The 18,141-nt window shown below is 41.5% G+C and overlaps 2 protein-coding genes and 1 long non-coding RNA gene across 7 annotated transcripts in view; 1 reads left to right on the top strand and 2 right to left on the bottom strand.

Moving 5' to 3' along the window:
* Positions 1 to 114: 114 nt before the first annotated feature.
* LOC116047739 (claudin-10-like) overlaps positions 115 to 18,141 on the bottom strand; it is a 19,065-nt gene continuing 1,038 nt past the window's right edge. The window contains exons 2-6 of one of the 2 annotated variants that reach the window (XM_031296713.1): positions 1,613 to 1,863; positions 1,344 to 1,442; positions 1,167 to 1,248; positions 945 to 1,052; positions 115 to 824 (exon numbers count right to left, since the gene is read on the bottom strand). In XM_031296713.1, the coding sequence (XP_031152573.1) occupies positions 812 to 824; positions 945 to 1,052; positions 1,167 to 1,248; positions 1,344 to 1,442; positions 1,613 to 1,844 (534 nt within the window). In that variant the 5' untranslated portion in view covers positions 1,845 to 1,863 and the 3' untranslated portion in view covers positions 115 to 811. Of the gene's footprint in view, positions 825 to 944; positions 1,053 to 1,166; positions 1,249 to 1,343; positions 1,506 to 1,612; positions 1,864 to 18,141 lie in introns of both variants that reach the window. The other variant, XM_031296708.1, reaches the window with a different exon arrangement.
* The window catches only part of LOC116047732 (claudin-10-like), a 2,810-nt gene continuing 1,018 nt past the window's right edge, over positions 16,350 to 18,141 (bottom strand). For 2 of the 4 annotated variants that reach the window (XM_036003956.1, XM_036003958.1), the window contains exon 5: positions 17,365 to 18,074. In XM_036003956.1, coding sequence (XP_035859849.1) covers positions 17,882 to 18,074 — 193 coding nt within the window. In that variant the 3' untranslated portion in view covers positions 17,365 to 17,881. Of the gene's footprint in view, positions 16,558 to 17,364; positions 18,114 to 18,141 lie in introns of those variants that run through there. The other 2 variants (XM_036003957.1, XM_036003959.1) reach the window with 2 other exon arrangements.
* The window catches only part of LOC116047801, a 10,256-nt gene continuing 9,167 nt past the window's right edge, over positions 17,053 to 18,141 (top strand). The window contains exon 1 of the long non-coding RNA XR_004104479.1: positions 17,053 to 17,215. This is a non-coding gene — a long non-coding RNA (uncharacterized LOC116047801). The remainder of the gene's footprint in view (positions 17,216 to 18,141) is intronic.

Genomic DNA, 18,141 nt, shown 5'->3' with positions numbered 1-18,141 from the left:
TCTCCAATAGATTACATCAAAATTATTTTTGTACATTGACATTATCAGCTGTACAGGGCTATTAGTAAAGTGCTGTTTATGAATAAGTATGTCTTGCATTTGTTTTTATGTGACAAGTAGGTGGTAAAAATAAATTATCTCACAATACAATGCAGTTGTCGTGCAGTAAATGGCTCATAAAGTTTGTTTATTGTTGAGATTTTCTCTAACCTTGATGGTCATTTTTGTGATCATGACACCTCAAAGTGTAAATATTGTTCAACCATGACTCAACATTTCCACTTTATTATTATGAATTTGATACATGTTACAGTAAGTCAACATTAAGTCCTGGTATTATTAGTTACTTCTTTGTTCATGTTTCAAATATACATAGTTTTATCTACATTAATATTAAAAAAATATTCATGGCTACAACAGCCAAACATCATGATAATTAATACACATGTTTTGGGACACTTGAATAGAGCCATTGTTAATGCTAAATGTCTGCTGTGGAAATAAGACCCATTCTAAAGGCTAATATTAAAGCTCAAGTATGGGCTTAGATTATAAAATATCTTGGAAAATGAAGAGACGCTTATTTCATGAAGGACAGAAAGACAGAATATTTTCCACCTTTGAAAACAGGTCATACATATGCATTTATAGCTGACAAATTGGTGGTGGTTGTGATCCCAGAGATGCTGCTGCCTCTGCTGCCACTGGTGGTCCTTGGTTTTCTGCTCTCACTAATCTCTGTATGAGCCAACAACTGAATGCTCTTTTTTGTCGGAACAACTCTGTAGGCATCAGGGAACTGGTATTCAGGTTATCTTTTTGAGCTGTGAGGTTCAGATTCAACAAATGGATGTTATTTATGTCTGTAAAACAAAATAAAATAAAAGAATAGAATAGAAATGCTGGAGAGAAACTAAATCAGTCATACAGTGGCAGCATTTTACCTTGAGTGGAACCCGTCCCTCCCTGCAAAGATATTGTAAATGAGGCCTCCAACAACAAGTAAGCTGGAGCCTCCCCAGCCGATAAAGACACCAACACCTATTTCAAACCTGGCAATAAATACAAGAATAATATGTACATGTACAATTCTTCCTTCATATGAATGTTGATTCATGAAATAAGGTGAGTTTGTAGTGTATTTTATCCATGACCCTTTTACATACTTCTGAGCTTTGTAGTTAGGGTCCTGGAATTCTGCTCTAAGTTTGTTTCCATAATAGGAGAAAGCAATCATAGAACACATTCCTGAAACAATAGACACATATTTATTTAAAGATGAATCATGTAGTGTATTGCAATGTGACTTCTTTCAACTAAGTCTGTGTAACTCTCAATCTTACCTCCGATAAGGTAGTTCATTCCCCCAGCAAAGGTTAGTCTTGCATTAACAATCTCTGATCCCCCAATCTTAGTACACTTCATTCCCACTAAGACCAGAACTGATCCAAAGAAAGCCAAGATAATAGAGATGATGATGAGAGCACGGCACATGTGAATGTCCCCTGTCCAAGAACAGCAAAACAATGTTATGCATACATTGGGGTAAAGAAGACTGCGGGTCACCTTTTTATTCATCATCATGCCTTGTGCTGAATTACATTTTACTTACAATTCAGTGCAAGCAGTGATGGAATGTCTTTGCAGTCAGTTACTCCAGTTGAATCAGACATACAATCCTTCCACAGGTTGGAGAAGTAGTTTGAAGTACCCAAGACTATGCTGTCTAACTCAGACCATGTCCAGATATCTATGGGCAATGTGGAACACACCAGCATCCATCCAGATACACAGACAACAAAGCAGCCGATCTCCATGTACATCACCACAGTCCTGTAACTCATGCTTGCGTAGAAGTTGAGCCTCTATATGACATGATGGCATGCCACTCTAGACAGAGAAAGGCAAATCCAAACAATGGCACAACAGCTTCTGAACACAAACTGCAGGGCACCTGTGTCGTGTGTCCAGTTATGCCAAAAACACACACTTAAGCACACACAAGAGGCCGAGCAGTTTGTATACATCACAAACCATCATGTTTAATCTTGAATTGAAACTCAACTGTTTTGTGACGGTCGATTTGGTAATGTGTTGGTATAATACACATGGAAACTACTTTGTACAAGCATGGGGTCAGTTTTATGTACCATATTGCTCTTACTACTGGGTTAAACTCTAAAAAGGTGAGCAAGGGATTTGCACACACAGGAAATACTTGAATTGAAATATATCTAAATGATGACACTATTTTGTTATACATCAATGATGTTGACAGAAGAATAATACACTTATAGGTATTTGTGTAAGTGGTTTGAACTGAGAATATGCTGGTGCAAAATGCCAAGGACTGTCATGATGTAATACACTGTATCTATTAAAACCCACAAACCCCCTTTTCAGCCCCCATTCATGCACCCCTGTCCGGCCTGGTGACGTATAAATAAATACATAATTAAATGAACAATAAAGAAGACAAAGATCATGTAACAGAGGAGTTACTTAAAACTCCCCTTCTCAAAGCAAACTCTGTCTGGCATATTAATTAATGTATTTATGTATTTATTCATTTATTTATTTAATATTGAATAAACCAGCATTCCATAGTTCCGAGGATGAGGCACTGAATGACTACACTCAGTGTTGTAAGTGAGATCTTAGCATGCTAACGTGTTGCAACAAATTGTAATCAGAGATGCATCGATTTACAATGGTGAACATACAGTTTCCCTCAAACTACTTAGTAGGTGTCCATTAATGGGTTTTAATGGTCATTTTCCCCAATGATGGTGAATTTCCTTCCAACAAGGGCAAATGCAAAACCAAACAAACCCAGACAGACAACTGCAATCATCAATCTTCTGTATGCTTAGATGTAACCTGCAAACATAAAATGGCAACTTGTATTCAATGTTGCTGTGACTCCATTCTGTTTATTTTTTTTATTTTTAAATTGTAATCGTGCTAATAATCCCCATTTTTACTAAAAGTGTTGACCTGCCAACCTTGAAGAAATGTTATGAGTACAACCCCCGCGCGCGCACGCCCGACAGCCCACCGCCAATGTACGCTCCACTGTTGCCCACCCACCAGTGATAAACCTATGAGATACCTAACACCATAATACATAATATACACATGGTGTGTGCAATCTGAAAATGTAGGTGGAGAGGGGGGAGATTATGATAGGCTAGTTCATATTCCTGCATATTGTTACAAATATTATGAATTACATCACACACACACACACACACACACACACACACACACACACACACACACACACACACACACACACACACACACACACACACTTCCTTCAAAGGAAATCTAGATACATGTAATTTATATTCAAATACATTGTTTGGCTCATCACTACCTCCTAGATTACAATAAATTATTATTACTGTGTAGAAGAATGGAGTGGATGAATGGCTGTAGGTGTACTGAAACTACACAAATGTTTTCTTATATTCTGTCCAATATTTTGTGCCCATACATTTTTGTTAGTCTAGCCAATAGGAGGTGGAGTGAGCTAATAAATAGGCCTAAGTACTTCTGTGTTAAAGATGAGAGTCGGACCAGGTTAACACATAGCCTTCTTCTGATTATTGAAGGGAAATTAAGTAGTCTAAGTAATGATTTACTCATAAAGCAACTTTAAATAGGCCTAAAGCAACTACTAAAAAAGCACAAGATTGAAGCCTGGCAGAGACATGATTATAGGCTAATAAATAACATGGGTCAGATATTTTCAGATAGTTTTTCAAAGGTTGACATGGGTGACAATTGCATTATGTCAGTTGTCATCACATTGGCCTAGCAAATAGCCCTATTGTATGCTATGTATCATTAACTGAGCTCGTCCCAGCTGGACTCCCTGTTATGATGTCAAGGTCATTATTTATGTTCATAAATTCAAGTAGGCTAAAAAATAGCCTAACTGGTACCTTTATCTTACGTTAATCAGCACCTGGCCTGTCTAAAACCTTCTAGTTTTCTAGCCATTCCACCACTTCCCCCAACTAATGGGAAGGATGGTGGGTGTGATAGGCTAGCCTGTTGACACTAGGAACATTTTTTTCTTGTCATCCTTTTATTTTTAATATCATTATGTTTCAGGGGGTGGGTGGGGAGTATTTGCAAGAGTGCATGGCTGTAGCCTGGAGACCTCCTGTCTCATGCTCCTCATGCCTGGGCACGTCCCACGCTAAATTCAGATGTTCAGAATACAATGGTAAATTCAGATGTTCAGAATACAACGGTAAATTCAGATGTTCAGAATACAACGGTAAATTCCGATGTTCAGAATAGCCTACGAAATCGTGAATTATTTTCTAAATGAAGTCACAGATAAGTTAGTGAGCATGGGAGGCATGAGACAGGAGGTCTGCGGGCTGCAGCCATACCCGACTCAGTATTTGAATGTGGGACTGTGTCCGTTACCTGTTGCCCCTTCGTGACTGATATCGATATCTGTCTTGCACACGGTGCAGAAGGCGTGATGAGGTTGCCTGGACATGTGGAGGCAAGGCCATCTCTCCCGATAGCAGTCAAGAAATCGCTGTGGTTTCCCAACCTTTTTTTGAGGCGGTTCAGCCATGGCATGCAAGCCTACAGTTATCCGGCCAGCCTGGCTTGCTTGAGGCACTGAAGTGAATTAAACGCGCAAAGCATTTGGCTAGGAGGGGCAGGTGGGCGGAGGGTTAAAATACAGCGCTCTGATTGGCCGAAAGCTTTTCACTCCACTTACACGCTGTGGCTCAGCGGCAGAATCAACGTCATAGATGTAGATCGCATAGAAACTGAAACTGGCGAAATGAAATATGCAACAAAATGCGTACCTAGAGAGCAGCGAATCGTACAAGCGTACTTAAGGGTCAAAATGCGTGCTGAGTACGAAAAATGCGTACATGTTGGCAGGTCTGAAATACAGTTACTGTTTTTGTATCCTCATTATGTCATGCCGTTCCTTGTATGTAAATATTACATTCAAAGTTATTCCCTGAGGGGCGCCTGGGTAGCTCACCTGGTTGAGCAGGCGCCCCATGTTCAGAGGCTCAGTCCTTGCCGCATCAGCCGCGGGTTTGATTCCGACCTGCAGCCCTTTGTTGCATGTCATACCCCTCTCTCTCCCCTTACATGTCTTCAGCTGTCCTATTAAATAAAGGCCCAAAATGCCCAGAAAAATAATCTACAAATGATCAAATAATGATGAATAAACACAAGACAGTGTATTTTATGACCTGTTTTACCAAAAAAACATGACAAGAGCATGGAAACCACAACAACAACAAAAACTTTTGTAATTGTACATGGTCCACTGAAGGGGTTTTTCATACTATCTACAGTATGCGATATGCCAATTGATAGTTAATCAGACTTGGAGCTACTTTGTCTTGTTGTGTTTGTCCGTTTTTGTTATGTGGTGCCTTAAATAGTAATGCTGTGATGCTGTATGAAGAGGAATCCGCCGACACTGTTCTTGATTATAAAAAGGTTTATTACAAGCAAAGATTCAGCATCAATTTTACAAACTCCTGCAGAGAGCCTGGAGAACGACCAACCCAATCTTCCAAAAAGTCGTTCTGCCTTTTCTTTGTGTGCACAACGTATATATATATATATATATATATATATATATATATATATATATATATATATATATCTCAATGCATTGTATTAGCATAGGACGTGATTTTGTAAGTATACCATTGGACCAGATAACTGACCAATCAATGCCTGTTATCTGGCACAACTCCAAAAAAGGTATCTTCTGAGGTAAACATCTGAGGTCTCCATATATTCACTCCATGACAAAAACATCATTCTTCAAACAATTAATGCAAGAACATGACACAAATTATGTATTACACTGCAAACATGTATATATATCAGACAAACACAGGAATGTAGTCCACTACATTGCAGCTTCTCAGCAATGTTGAATATCAATGCAGTGTTGGTGTGGTGAAATCTGAACAGATCCACACCATCCTGGTTCAGAGTTCCTTCATATTGTCCATATTTGTATCTGTATCCCCTCTGCACATTACCCCATATGCTCTGGAAGAAAAGAAAACACTGACCAGTATCGTTTGCAAAACAACACATGAAAATTAAAACATCAAAATAAAAATAAAAATTAATAATATCAAAAATAATATATGATAATATGAATCACATTTCAAAAATCACGTTCAAAAACCCTATGAAAAAACGAGGTAGAGATGGAGTGACCCTGCCCGGAGGAAGCCGGGGCCCCCGTCTGGAGCCAGGCCCAGATGGAGGGCCCGTCAGCGAGCGCCTGGTGGCCGGGTTTGCCACGGAGCCCGGCCGGGCACAGCCCGAAAAAGCTACGTGGCACCTCTCTCTCCAACCCATGGGCCCACCACCTGTGGGAGGAACCGCTGGGGTCGGGTGCGCTGCCACATGGGTGGCAGTGAAGGTCAGGGGCCTCGATGGACCAGACCCGGGCAGCAGACCATGGCTCTGGGGACGTGGAACGTCACCTCTCTGTGGGGGAAGGAGCCGGAACTTGTGCAGGAGGTGGAGCGCTACCAGTAGGATCTGGTGGGGCTTACCTCTACGCACAGTCTCGGTTCTGGAACCATACTCCTGGATAGGGGTTGGACTCTTTTCTTCTCCGGAGTTGCCCAGGGTGTGAGGCGCCGGGCGGGTGTGGGGATACTCACAGGCCCCCGGCTGAGCGCCGCTACGTTGGTGTTTACCCCGGTGGACGAGAGGGTCGCCTCCCTACGCCTGCGGGTTGTGGGGGGGAAAACTCTGACTGTTGTTTGTGCGTATGCACCAAACAAGAGCTCGGAGTATTCGGCCTTCTTGGAGACCTTGAATGGAGTCCTGTATGGGGCTCCAGTGGGGGACTCCATAGTTCTGCTGGGGGACTTCAACGCGCACATGGGAAATGATGGAGACACATGGAGAGGCGTGATTGGGAGGAACGGCCTCCCTGATCTAAACCAGAGTGGTTGTTGTTGGACTTCTGTGCTAGTCATGGATTGTCTATAACGAACACCATGTTCGAACATAGGGATGCTCATAAGTGTACTTGGTACCAGAGCACCCTAGGACAAAGGTCAATGATCGATTTTATAATCGTTTCATCTGATCTGAGGCCGTATGTTTTGGACACTCGGGTGAAGAGAGGGGCAGAGCTGTCAACTGATCACCATCTGGTGGTGAGTTGGGTCAGAGGGTGTGGGAAGACTCTGGACAGACCTGGTAAGCCCAAACAGGTAGTGCGGGTAAATTGGGAACGACTGGAGGAGGCCCCTGTCCGACAGACTTTCAACTCACACCTCCGGCGTAGCTTTTCGTGCATCCCTGTGGAGGCTGGGGGCATTGAACCCGAGTGGACAATGTTCAAAGTTTCCATTGCTGAAGCTGCGGCGGGGAGCTGTGGTCTTAGGGTCTTAGGTGCCTCAAGGGGCGGTAACCCATGGAACACCGTGGTGGACACCGGTGGTCAGGGAAGCCGTTCGACTGAAGAAGGAGTCTTTCCGGGATATGTTATCCCAGAGGACTCCGGAGGCAGTTGCAAGGTACCGAAGGGCCCGAAGGGCTGCAGCCTCTGCCGTGAAAGAGGCAAAGCAGCGGGTGTGGGAGAAGTTCGGAGAAGACATGGAGAAGGACTTTCGGTCGGCACCAAGGTGCTTCTGGAAAACCATTCGCCACCTCAGGAGGGGGAAGCGGGGAACCATCCAAGCTGTGTACAGTAAGGATGGGACGCTGTTGACCTCAACTGAGGAGGTAATAGGGCGGTGGAAGGAGCACTTTGAGGAACTCCTAAATCCGACTAATACGCCCTCTATGGTAGAGGCAGAGCTGGAGGATGATGGGGGATTGTCGTCAATTTCCCTGGTGGAAGTTGCTGAGGTAGTTAAACAACTCCACAGTGGCAAAGCCCCCAGGGATTGATCATGAGTGTGGAGGGGTTGTCTTGGTTGACACGCCTCTTCAACATTGCGTGGAAGTCGGGGACGGTGCCTAAGGAGTGGCAGACCGGGGTGGTGGTTCCCCTTTTCAAAAAGGGGGACCAGAGGGTGTGTGCCAATTACAGGGGTATCACACTTCTCAGCCTTCCCGTTAAAGTCTACTCCAAGGTACTGGAAAGGAGGGTTCGGTCGATAGTCGAACCTCAGGTTGAAGAGGAACAATGCGGATTCCGTCCTGGTCGTGGAACAACGGACCAGATCTTTACTCTTGCAAGGATCCTGGAGGGAGCCTGGGAGTATGCCCAACCGTTCTACATGTGCTTTGTGGATCTGGAGAAGGCGTATGACCGGGTCCCCCGGGAGATACTGTGGGAGGTGCTGCGGGAGTATGGGGTGAGGGGGTCCCTTCTCAGGGCCATCCAATTTCTGTACAACCAAAGCGAGAGCTGTGTCCGGGTTCTCGGCAGTAAGTCGGACTCGTTTCAGGTGAGAGTTGGCCTCCGCCAGGGCTGCGCTTTGTCACCAATCCTGTTTGTAGTATTTATGGACAGGATATCGAGGCGTAGTCGGGGTGGAGAGGGGTTGCAGTTTGGTGAGCTGGGGATCTCATCGCTGCTTTTTGCGGATGATGTGGTCCTGATGGCATCATCGGCCTGTGACCTTCAGCACTCACTGGATCGGTTCGCAGCCGAGTGTGAAGCGGCTGGGATGAGGATCAGCACCTCTAAATCTGAGGCCATGGTTCTCAGCAGGAAACCGATGGAGTGCCTTCTCCAGGTAGGGAATGAGTCTTTACCCCAAGTGAAGGAGTTCAAGTACCTTGGGGTATTGTTCGCGAGTGAGGGGACAATGGAGCGGGAGATTGGTCGGAGAATCGGCGCAGCGGGTGCGGTATTACACTCAATTTATCGCACCGTTGTGACGAAAAGAGAGCTGAGCCAGAAGGCAAAGCTCTCAATCTACCGGTCAGTTTTCGTTCCTACCCTCACCTATGGTCATGAAGGCTGGGTCATGACCGAAAGAACGAGATCCAGGGTACAAGTGGCCGAAATGGGTTTCCTCAGGAGGGTGGCTGGCGTCTCCCTTAGAGATAGGGTGAGAAGCTCAGTTATCCGTGAGGAGCTCGGAGTAGAGCCGCTGCTCCTTCGCGTTGAAAGGAGCCAGTTGAGGTGGTTCGGGCATCTGGTAAGGATGCCCCCTGGGCGCCTCCCTAGGGAGGTGTTCCAGGCACGTCCAGCTGGGAGGAGGCCTCGGGGAAGACCCAGGACTAGGTGGAGGGATTATATCTCCAACCTGGCCTGGGAACGCCTCGGGATCCCCCAGTCGGAGCTGGTTAATGTGGCTCGGGAAAGGGAAGTTTGGGGTCCCCTGCTGGAGCTGCTACCCCCGCGACCCGCTACCGGATAAGCGGAAGAAGATGGATGGATGAATCACATTCCATTCCCCCCCTTTGATTAATAAGAAGACACTAAATACCCCAACAACATTCAAAGAAATGTGAAAAAACATACAGTAAACCAAACCCTCATTTTAAACAAAATTTCTAATTCCCTCTTTGCCGACCATTGATAGTCAGCAACAAAAGTTATGTCATTTCTAAAACAATAACTCTTATCCTGATGCATCAATCACACCTTCAACAAATTAAATCAAACAAATCATAAACATCCCTTTTTAACACGTCTTGGTGTAGCCAATTGGGGATTAGAGAAGACCAAATTTATTTTAAGAGCCAATCATTTTGTAGCATGTAATTACTCGCTTTTTACAAAGTACCACACAAAAGTCTCTCTTCACTGTTTGGTTACCAGATAGTGGGTGTAATAAATCTCCTCATGTCCAACTCTGTCAACCTCATCTATGTGACATTCCTGTTTAAATTCGACACAAGACAAACCAAGTCTGCTTGGTAATGTAATATGCAGAACAATCGTTCCTCTCCATTAAATTGTCCTGTAATTATTTTCTTCTAACCCTACATACTTCAATAACACCACTGCACTGATGCAGAATAGTGAAATTCAAATCAGATTTCTAAACCTCTATATAAATGACAACAGATGCTGATCCATCATTGGACTACAATAACTGATTTCCGTTCGCGAATCTATACTTAGAGAGAAATCATGAACAAATGACTGATACACTATAAACAACAAATTAACCAATGCAAACAAACTTTTCATTTGACTAAAATATATCTGTGATTGGGAGTTAATGTCAGGCTATTTAGCTTATTATCACACAATTGTTCTAAGCTTATTTGTAACCAAATTCTGAGAACAGCACTCTCAATCTGCTGTTTGTAACAACTTTACATCAATCCAATTCAAACTCATACATGAGATCACTTCCCAATAAATTATCTGGGCAACACTCAAATAATAGAAACATGTTCAAAAGTTGCCTATGTCATTGGACCACAAAAATAAAACAGTGAAATGTTCTTTTAACATTTCCTGACATACCAACCAAAGTAACACACTTGTCACTAGTCTTGCTAGAAGCTGTCACAGGAAAGTCATTACAAATTTAACAGAGTATATTTCACCAGGTACTGACAAAATGTAAGGTTTTCATACCAAGTTGCTTAATTTAGATGTCTTAACCCTTCACATAGGTGTGTTCACATAGGAGTAACTCTATTTTAAAAGTAGAAATAATTACTTCTTTAGAGTAATTGTATTTTCAAATTGTGTGTTTGTCGGTGCATTACCTCCATTTTATGTGTTGATGCATTGATGCGTCAATGCGTCGATGCGTCAGAGCAAATCCGGTCTCTCTCACTCCTCCCTCCTTCTCTGGTCAGTCTGCTGATGTCAACGCTCATCTGTGGGGATCTGTATCAACTCGTGACTGTCCTTGTCCTCAATTGTTGGACAACCCCTTTCAGATCTTCTGGGTATCTTTAGAATCCTGGCTCCAGGCTCCTATAGGGGTTCACCAGTCCTCCAAATGACCTTGACTGGCCCCTGTATCGTCCTCTGAAATTTCCTCTGGAGTTTCTTCCTGGTCTATTACAATCACGGGCAAAGTGTCCATCCTGTCCACAATTAAAACACGCTTGTGGTGATTGCATAAAGTATGAATCAAATCTTCTTCCTCTTCCTCTGCCTAAGCTTCCTTGTCCTCTTCCTCTCCAGTTCTGTATCTGTCCAAAAACTGGCTGTGGATATAAAACAACTGGAACCACTAGTGGTGGTTGAAACAATTGCGGTTGGACGTGGCTCGGCTGAAGTTGTGGTGGTGACTGTTGTTTTGGTGAACACTGATTTTGCATAACCAAAACCTGCTTCTTGTCCTTCTTATTCTCCACCAGCTGCATTTGAGTGAGTTTTCTGAGAGTTTCTCGGTCCTGTTCTTTCTGCTCATCTCGTCCCAATGGCTCAATTAGAATGTTGTCTGGATGTACATTTGTTGGAAACGTATCTCTCAGCACTCTCCACAAACGTCCTTTACTTGCGGCCAACAACTCAGGATCATATACAGAAGTCCCCACATATCGATTAAGTCCAGCTCTCTGAAAAACTTCTCCCATAGCTGGGATCCCAATGAGATTAGCCAAAAGTATCTTAATATCTCCTATGGCAAACTGTGTTCCCGTCGTAATTTCTTCCAACTTTGCAATCCAAGGATGTGCTCCCTCTTGAAGAGTAGGCAACTTATCAAGAATATCTGACATATCGGTATTCTGCAAGGGCTTATACTCCAAATCTTGAATGATCACTGGAAGCCTTTTCTTCCTTGTGCCCCTTTGTCTTGGGCGCAACGTATACTTCTTCTCCACTTTCTGGGATCCTTTTTCCAGCAATTTGTCCCTCTGTATCTTCAGCTTCTCCAAGTATGACACACATCGCTCCATGTCTCTTTCGATCTCTTCTATGCTAGACGCTGCAGGATGAAATCCTGTAGCTCCTCTGCTCTCCAAATCTTCATCGCTGTCTCCATCTTCACTTTCATCACACTCTTCTGAATCACTCTGATCATCATCATCATCATCATCATCATCCTTTGTCTTGCTAAACCTCAGTCTGCCCTTAGTTTCCAGATGTTTCGTTTTCCTCTTACTTTTGGAGCTTGGATTCATCTCTATGGTTGTTTCAGCTTCTCAATTATTAGTTAATCTGTGAATGTTTCACCAAAGTACTTTGTAGGCATGTGTGACGTTACTTCTTTAATGTCAATCTCTGATCATGCCTTAAAAACCATCTGGGTGTCCACTTCAAACACTCAATCATGGACAGTTGTAAATCTGTCACCACTCCTTCTCTGCTGCTCCTGCTCCAGATGCTTTTCTGGTGCAAGTATGTGGGGGATGGGGCCAAAGTTGACTACCAAATCAGCTTGTAGAGGAGTAAGACAGGTCTGCTCTGACATCCATCGAGGCACACTGAATAAACACAAAACACAACACCTCCGAGAAGCATTACTTATACTTTTAATCCTACAAAAATATTAACTAAGTAAGAAAAGTATCATAAACTATGTACTTCAAGTACTAAAAGTAACAACACAGAAAATACTCCACATTTTTAAACTGGAAATTATCACAGTAATCCTGTAAACTAACTAAGCATTTAAACAGCTAAACATTTCAACCAAACTTGTAGGCCTATATATTTGTTGGACAGTTTAACAACAATAAAACATCATACTTCATAAACATATGTTTGTTCTACACAAATCCTAATTCATTTTTTATGATATGTCAGATTACAATAACATCCAAAAGCAATTTGTCTTGAAAATTACCACTAGTCATTCCTGAAAATTACATAATTTGTCTCTTTTTCCTACATTTTGGTGCTTGTGGTATAGCAGTTTTTACTATTTTCATCTAAACGTTTACCCTCCTGTAGATTGTAACCCCAATGCTACAGTTGTCTCTGTAACAACAATATTAGTATGAACTCCAGTATCCTAATTCAAAAGTACATTTATCTCTTTCTTTGTCTTTCTGTCACTTTCACAACACTCTCTTTCTGTCTTTAACCACCTTAGTACCTTATTGTACCCTTAACTTTCCCTTAAAGTCATGCCTTTTTTCCATTGTCCCATAAAACTTTCTTTTCCCTTTCTACAGCATACACTTCTTCTCTCAGCTTTCTTGACCATCTTTTGTAACAATAGTTACCCATTTAATATACAAAGTATATGAATTAACTCAGTCTGTTTCATTAGGATTGCATTGACTTGCTGTTTCTTCACAGGAATCGGATTCATTCATTCTGTTTCCCACCTTCACAAATGTCACTCATTTCCTTGGCACAATAACATAACCACAGGTGACAGTGGAGAACCTTAGCAAAGTCAAAAACCTTATAGAATTATTATTATTATTATTTTATTCAAAGTAAAATCATTTTAGATGCCTCGCCACTCAAAACAAGTGGTCCAACATTTTAAAATGGCAGAGGTGACAATCCTGAAGCCCATCAATCAGTCCTCTCATCTCTTACTTTCAATAGAGGTAGAGGCTGGACTTTTCTTAATCCAGGGTGATCAATCACTGATATGAGTTCCAGCAAATCACCTATGCCAGCTATTAATCTCTCTTTTTCCTTTTTCTTTCAGGCCTGAGCCTTATTTAGCCTACTTTTATCCTCAAATCTTTCTCCCAATTTTCTTTTCATGCTTCAGAAGCAAGCATAGTTAAGGCTTTCTAGTTAGCAAAAGACACTTTAATGTTTTACTGGGCTGCACTCAACCCCCCTTCTCCTTTAGCCGCTCTGTCTCTGCCCTTAAGTGCAGGCAAGGAGTGGCCTAAACTTTCTGTGAAAACTTGAATTCCTAGCATTCTTGGGCATGCGCAGATCAGTCAGCAGTGTGATTTCACAGTGAGAGGAACTCCACAGCACCCAAGCTCACACTCAACCAAGAAGAATAACTAAAGAATCACTCAGCTTACTTCAACATAGAATTTCTTAATCTTACTAGTTTCAAAGTGGCAGATAATGCAAATAGCAATATGCTATCACAAAGTAGTTTAAACAATCACAAAAAATTAAAGAGGAAACCTAATGATCCTCAGCAAACAGACCAGCTGTTCCTCCGTTTTTTCCTCAACAGACCACATTAAAACCACAATGACATAGAACAAAACAAACCAACACAAAACATAAAACACAAATACTAATTTGAAGCTTCTTAAGTTTACTATAGTCTAGGCTATTTTCACGTCCTCCAAAGAAGGCTCATAAGTTTTTATATGTTTTTGAAAATGTTCTCTCAAAGAGACTCATAGATTGTTAAACAAAGTCCTCCCAAAGAAGGCTCATACATTTTAACACATTGAAAACATTCTCTTCAAAAAGAGACTCATAATTTTAGCATAATGAACAGAATGTCTTTCCTTACAGATAACTAAGACTCCTGTTTTCATCCAACACATATATATATATATATAATATAGGATCATAAATCACGCATGTAGGCCTACAGCCTTTTCACACACAGCAGAAACACCACTGTTCACACACACCCTCTCATACACACTCTCTCATACACACAAAAGTCGACATCATTCATCCATGTAATTCCTAACAAAAAAAAAGAAGAAGAATGCTTTCCGCCGTATTCTTTTTCCTTTTTCCTTTCTTTATCATTTCTTTCCTAAATTTAAACATATTTTTCCACCGTTCTCTTTTCTTTTTCTTATTTCTTTTTCCTTATTATTTTGTTACCTAAGTATAGAATTCCAATGGGATGTCTACTTCGGACATTATTCGTCAACAATGAATCGATTTGGCAAACATTCTATACTTAAGTTCCTTGAACTGGCTTGAACTTTTATCTAGTAAAAGTTCAAGACTACGGCCCAAGATCGCCTTTTTTCAAAGTGCTTTCTAAGATTAACGGCATTATCCTTTATTCTTTATTCCTGTTATTTTCTCTTTATTCTTTATTCCTGTTATTTCCTCTTTATTCTTTTTCCTGTTATTTTCTCTTATTTCCTTTTATTTTTTCTTATTTCCTTTTTCTTTATGTTGTTCAAGCCGAATTGCCCTGGCCAGGGTTATCAACTGTTTTCCTTTAATCCAATTTGACTATTTCTTAAAGCCTTTTCACATTGTCTATGTGAATATTCCTTAATCCCTTACTTTTTTCCTTTTCTCTATTTCTTCACTTAAATTTCCTTTTCCTCTGTTTCTCTAACTTCCTTAAGCCTTTGCTTTATTTTTCTCATATTCCTTTTTCTCTATTTCTCTAGCTTCCTTAAAGCATTTGCTTTGTTTTCCTCTTATTTCTCATATGTTAACTCACACTTCCCCCTGTCTGCATTGATTTTAACACAAATAAATTTAGAATGGAACCCCCATCACACAGCAATCACCGCATGGCACACACACACACAGGTTCGACACGGTGCAACCCCTCAATGCACACACAGAGCCACACACGAACTGACCAGCGCCCAAAGCTGTGAGAAAGCTCACCTCATAGTCGACCAATGAAGCGGGAAACAATGACCTGAGAGATGCAACCGATCCCATCCTCGTCGCCAAAATTGTGGTGCCTTAAATAGTAATGCTGTGATGCTGTATGAAGAGGAATCCGCCGACACTGTTCTTGATTATAAAAAGGTTTATTACAAGCAAAGATTCAGCATCAATTTTACAAACTCCTGCAGAGAGCCTGGAGAACGACCAACCCAATCTTCCAAAAAGTCGTCCTGCCTTTTCTTTGTGTGCACAACGTATATATCTCAATGCATTGTATTAGCATAGGACGTGATTTTGTAAGTATACCATTGGACCAGATAACTGACCAATCAATGCCTGTTATCTGGCACAACTCCAAAAAAGGAATCTTCTGTCTTGGGGGGACCTCTGCTCATGTTAACAGTTTCCAGATGTTTGCAGTAAATGTGGGGTAAAGTTCATGCATCTCCTTATACCAAGAACTTAAGTCAAAGTGTATAGAAAGTTATGGACTGTCAATATACCACAGTTAAAACAAAACTGCATATGAAAAAAAGAGCTTTGAGCTATTACACAAATGCATCTCTTTTCTGAATTTTTCTGTAATGTCTTGCCTTGCAATGTTCCAGTTGAAGTCCAACCCTAGCGACAAAGAGGAGAGGGAAGCCCAGAGTCTGCTGACAAAGTCAGATGAAATTCAGCGGCTGGTGGCTCAGGCACGCAGCAGCTTCGACAGCCAGGATTATATGACAGCTGTTGTCCAGCTTGACACTGTCATTGAGGTAAAATACATACCTTTCAGCATTGCCTAATTTTCCTGCAAGCATGACGTTGCCCATGTTATCTTTACCGCAGAGTCTACACAGCATTTCAATCAGGAGAGACTTTGTGGCAGATATGCAAACATTTGTAAGTTACAAGGTACATAAACTTTGGAGATTAGACTCCATCGTAAAAAGGTATATATATATATATATATATATATACTTTAGAGGTTTAGAAAAACCCAAACATATCCCCTGATGGAGTCTAGACACTGGTGGTGGCGACTAAAAACCCGAAGACCGGACGAAAAAGCCAAAAGGGAGCCGTCAGCCGGAAGAAGACCGAGACCACCGTGGTTGAAGATGCCTGGAGGTAGAAGGGGAGGAGGCGGGTCGCACTCTCGTCTGAAAAGACAACTGACAGAAGCAGGTGAGAGAACAGATTTAAAACATGGTTGTCATGCTGTGATTGGCTTGAACATACGTGCCAGATTCTGATTGGTTTACATGAACGTAATTCCCACAAACCAGCTGATCAGTTTAAGAGAAGAGTGTTAACGTAATGAAGTCTCCCTGACAGAATTTACTCTGAACTACATTTGTATAGTAACTAGTACTGCAGTTTGTAAGAGATATTGTCCGCCTGTTACAGACTTCCGTTTGGGATGTGACCTCTCGTGAGATTCGAGCAGAGTGTTTTATTCAAATGGGGGAGATGGGAAAGGCCATCAGTGACCTCAAAGCTGCATCCAAGTTAAAGAGTGACAATACCCAGGCTTTCTACAAACTCAGCACCATCTACTATAATCTTGGAGACCATGAGATGTCCCTCACGTAAGACCCACTTGCAGACTGCTTTCTTGAGGAAGCTACCACACAGTATCAGTATCAGACATTGTGACCAGGTTCAGGTTCAGGTTACTTTATTGGTACCCGTAGGTAAACTAGGTTTCAGTCTAAGAGGCAGGACATCCTTAAAACTTTGTAGAGTACCACATAACATACAACACACAAAACACTGAAACATGGCCAGGTACCAGAATTGTCACTATGAGACAACTTCCTAATTACTAAGGTGTTTCTCTCAGAATCAAATATGGCACAATCATATCTCCAATAGATTACATCAAAATTATTTTTGTACATTGACATTATCAGCTGTACAGGGCTATTAGTAAAGTGCTGTTTATGAATAAGTATGTCTTGCATTTGTTTTTATGTGACAAGTAGGTGGTAAAAATAAATTATCTCACAATACAATGCAGTTGTCGTGCAGTAAATGGCTCATAAAGTTTGTTTATTGTTGAGATTTTCTCTAACCTTGATGGTCATTTTTGTGATCATGACACCTCAAAGTATAAATATCGTTCAACCATGACTCAACATTTCCACTTTATTATTATGAATTTGATACATGTTACAGTAAGTCAGCATTAAGTCCTGGTATTATTAGTTACTTCTTTGTTCATGTTTCAAATATACATAGTTTTATCTACATTAATATTAAAAAAATATTCATGGCTACAACAGCCAAACATCATGATAATTAATACACATGTTTTGGGACACTTGATTAGAGCCATTGTTAATGCTAAATGTCTGCTGTGGAAATAAGACCCATTCTAAAGGCTAATATTAAAGCTCAAGTATGGGCTTAGATTATAAAATATCTTGGAAAATGAAGAGACGCTTATTTCATGAAGGACAGAAAGACAGAATATTTTCCACCTTTGAAAACAGGTCATACATATGCATTTATAGCTGAGGAATTGGTGGTGGTTGTGATCCCAGAGATGCTGCTGCCTCTGCTGCCACTGGTGGTCCTTGGTTTTCTGCTCTCACTAATCTCTGTATGAGCCAACAACTGAATGCTCTTTTTTGTCGGAACAACTCTGTAGGCATCAGGGAACTGGTATTCAGGGAATCTTTTTGAGCTGTGAGGTTCAGATTCAACAAATGGATGTTATTTATGTCTGTAAAACAAAATAAAATAAAAGAATA

The sequence above is a fragment of the Sander lucioperca genome, chromosome 8 (assembly GCF_008315115.2).
Source record: "Sander lucioperca isolate FBNREF2018 chromosome 8, SLUC_FBN_1.2, whole genome shotgun sequence".
Taxonomy (NCBI): domain Eukaryota; kingdom Metazoa; phylum Chordata; class Actinopteri; order Perciformes; family Percidae; genus Sander; species Sander lucioperca.
Note: the sequence above shows the minus strand (reverse complement) of the source record. Positions and strands in the feature narration are given on the sequence as shown.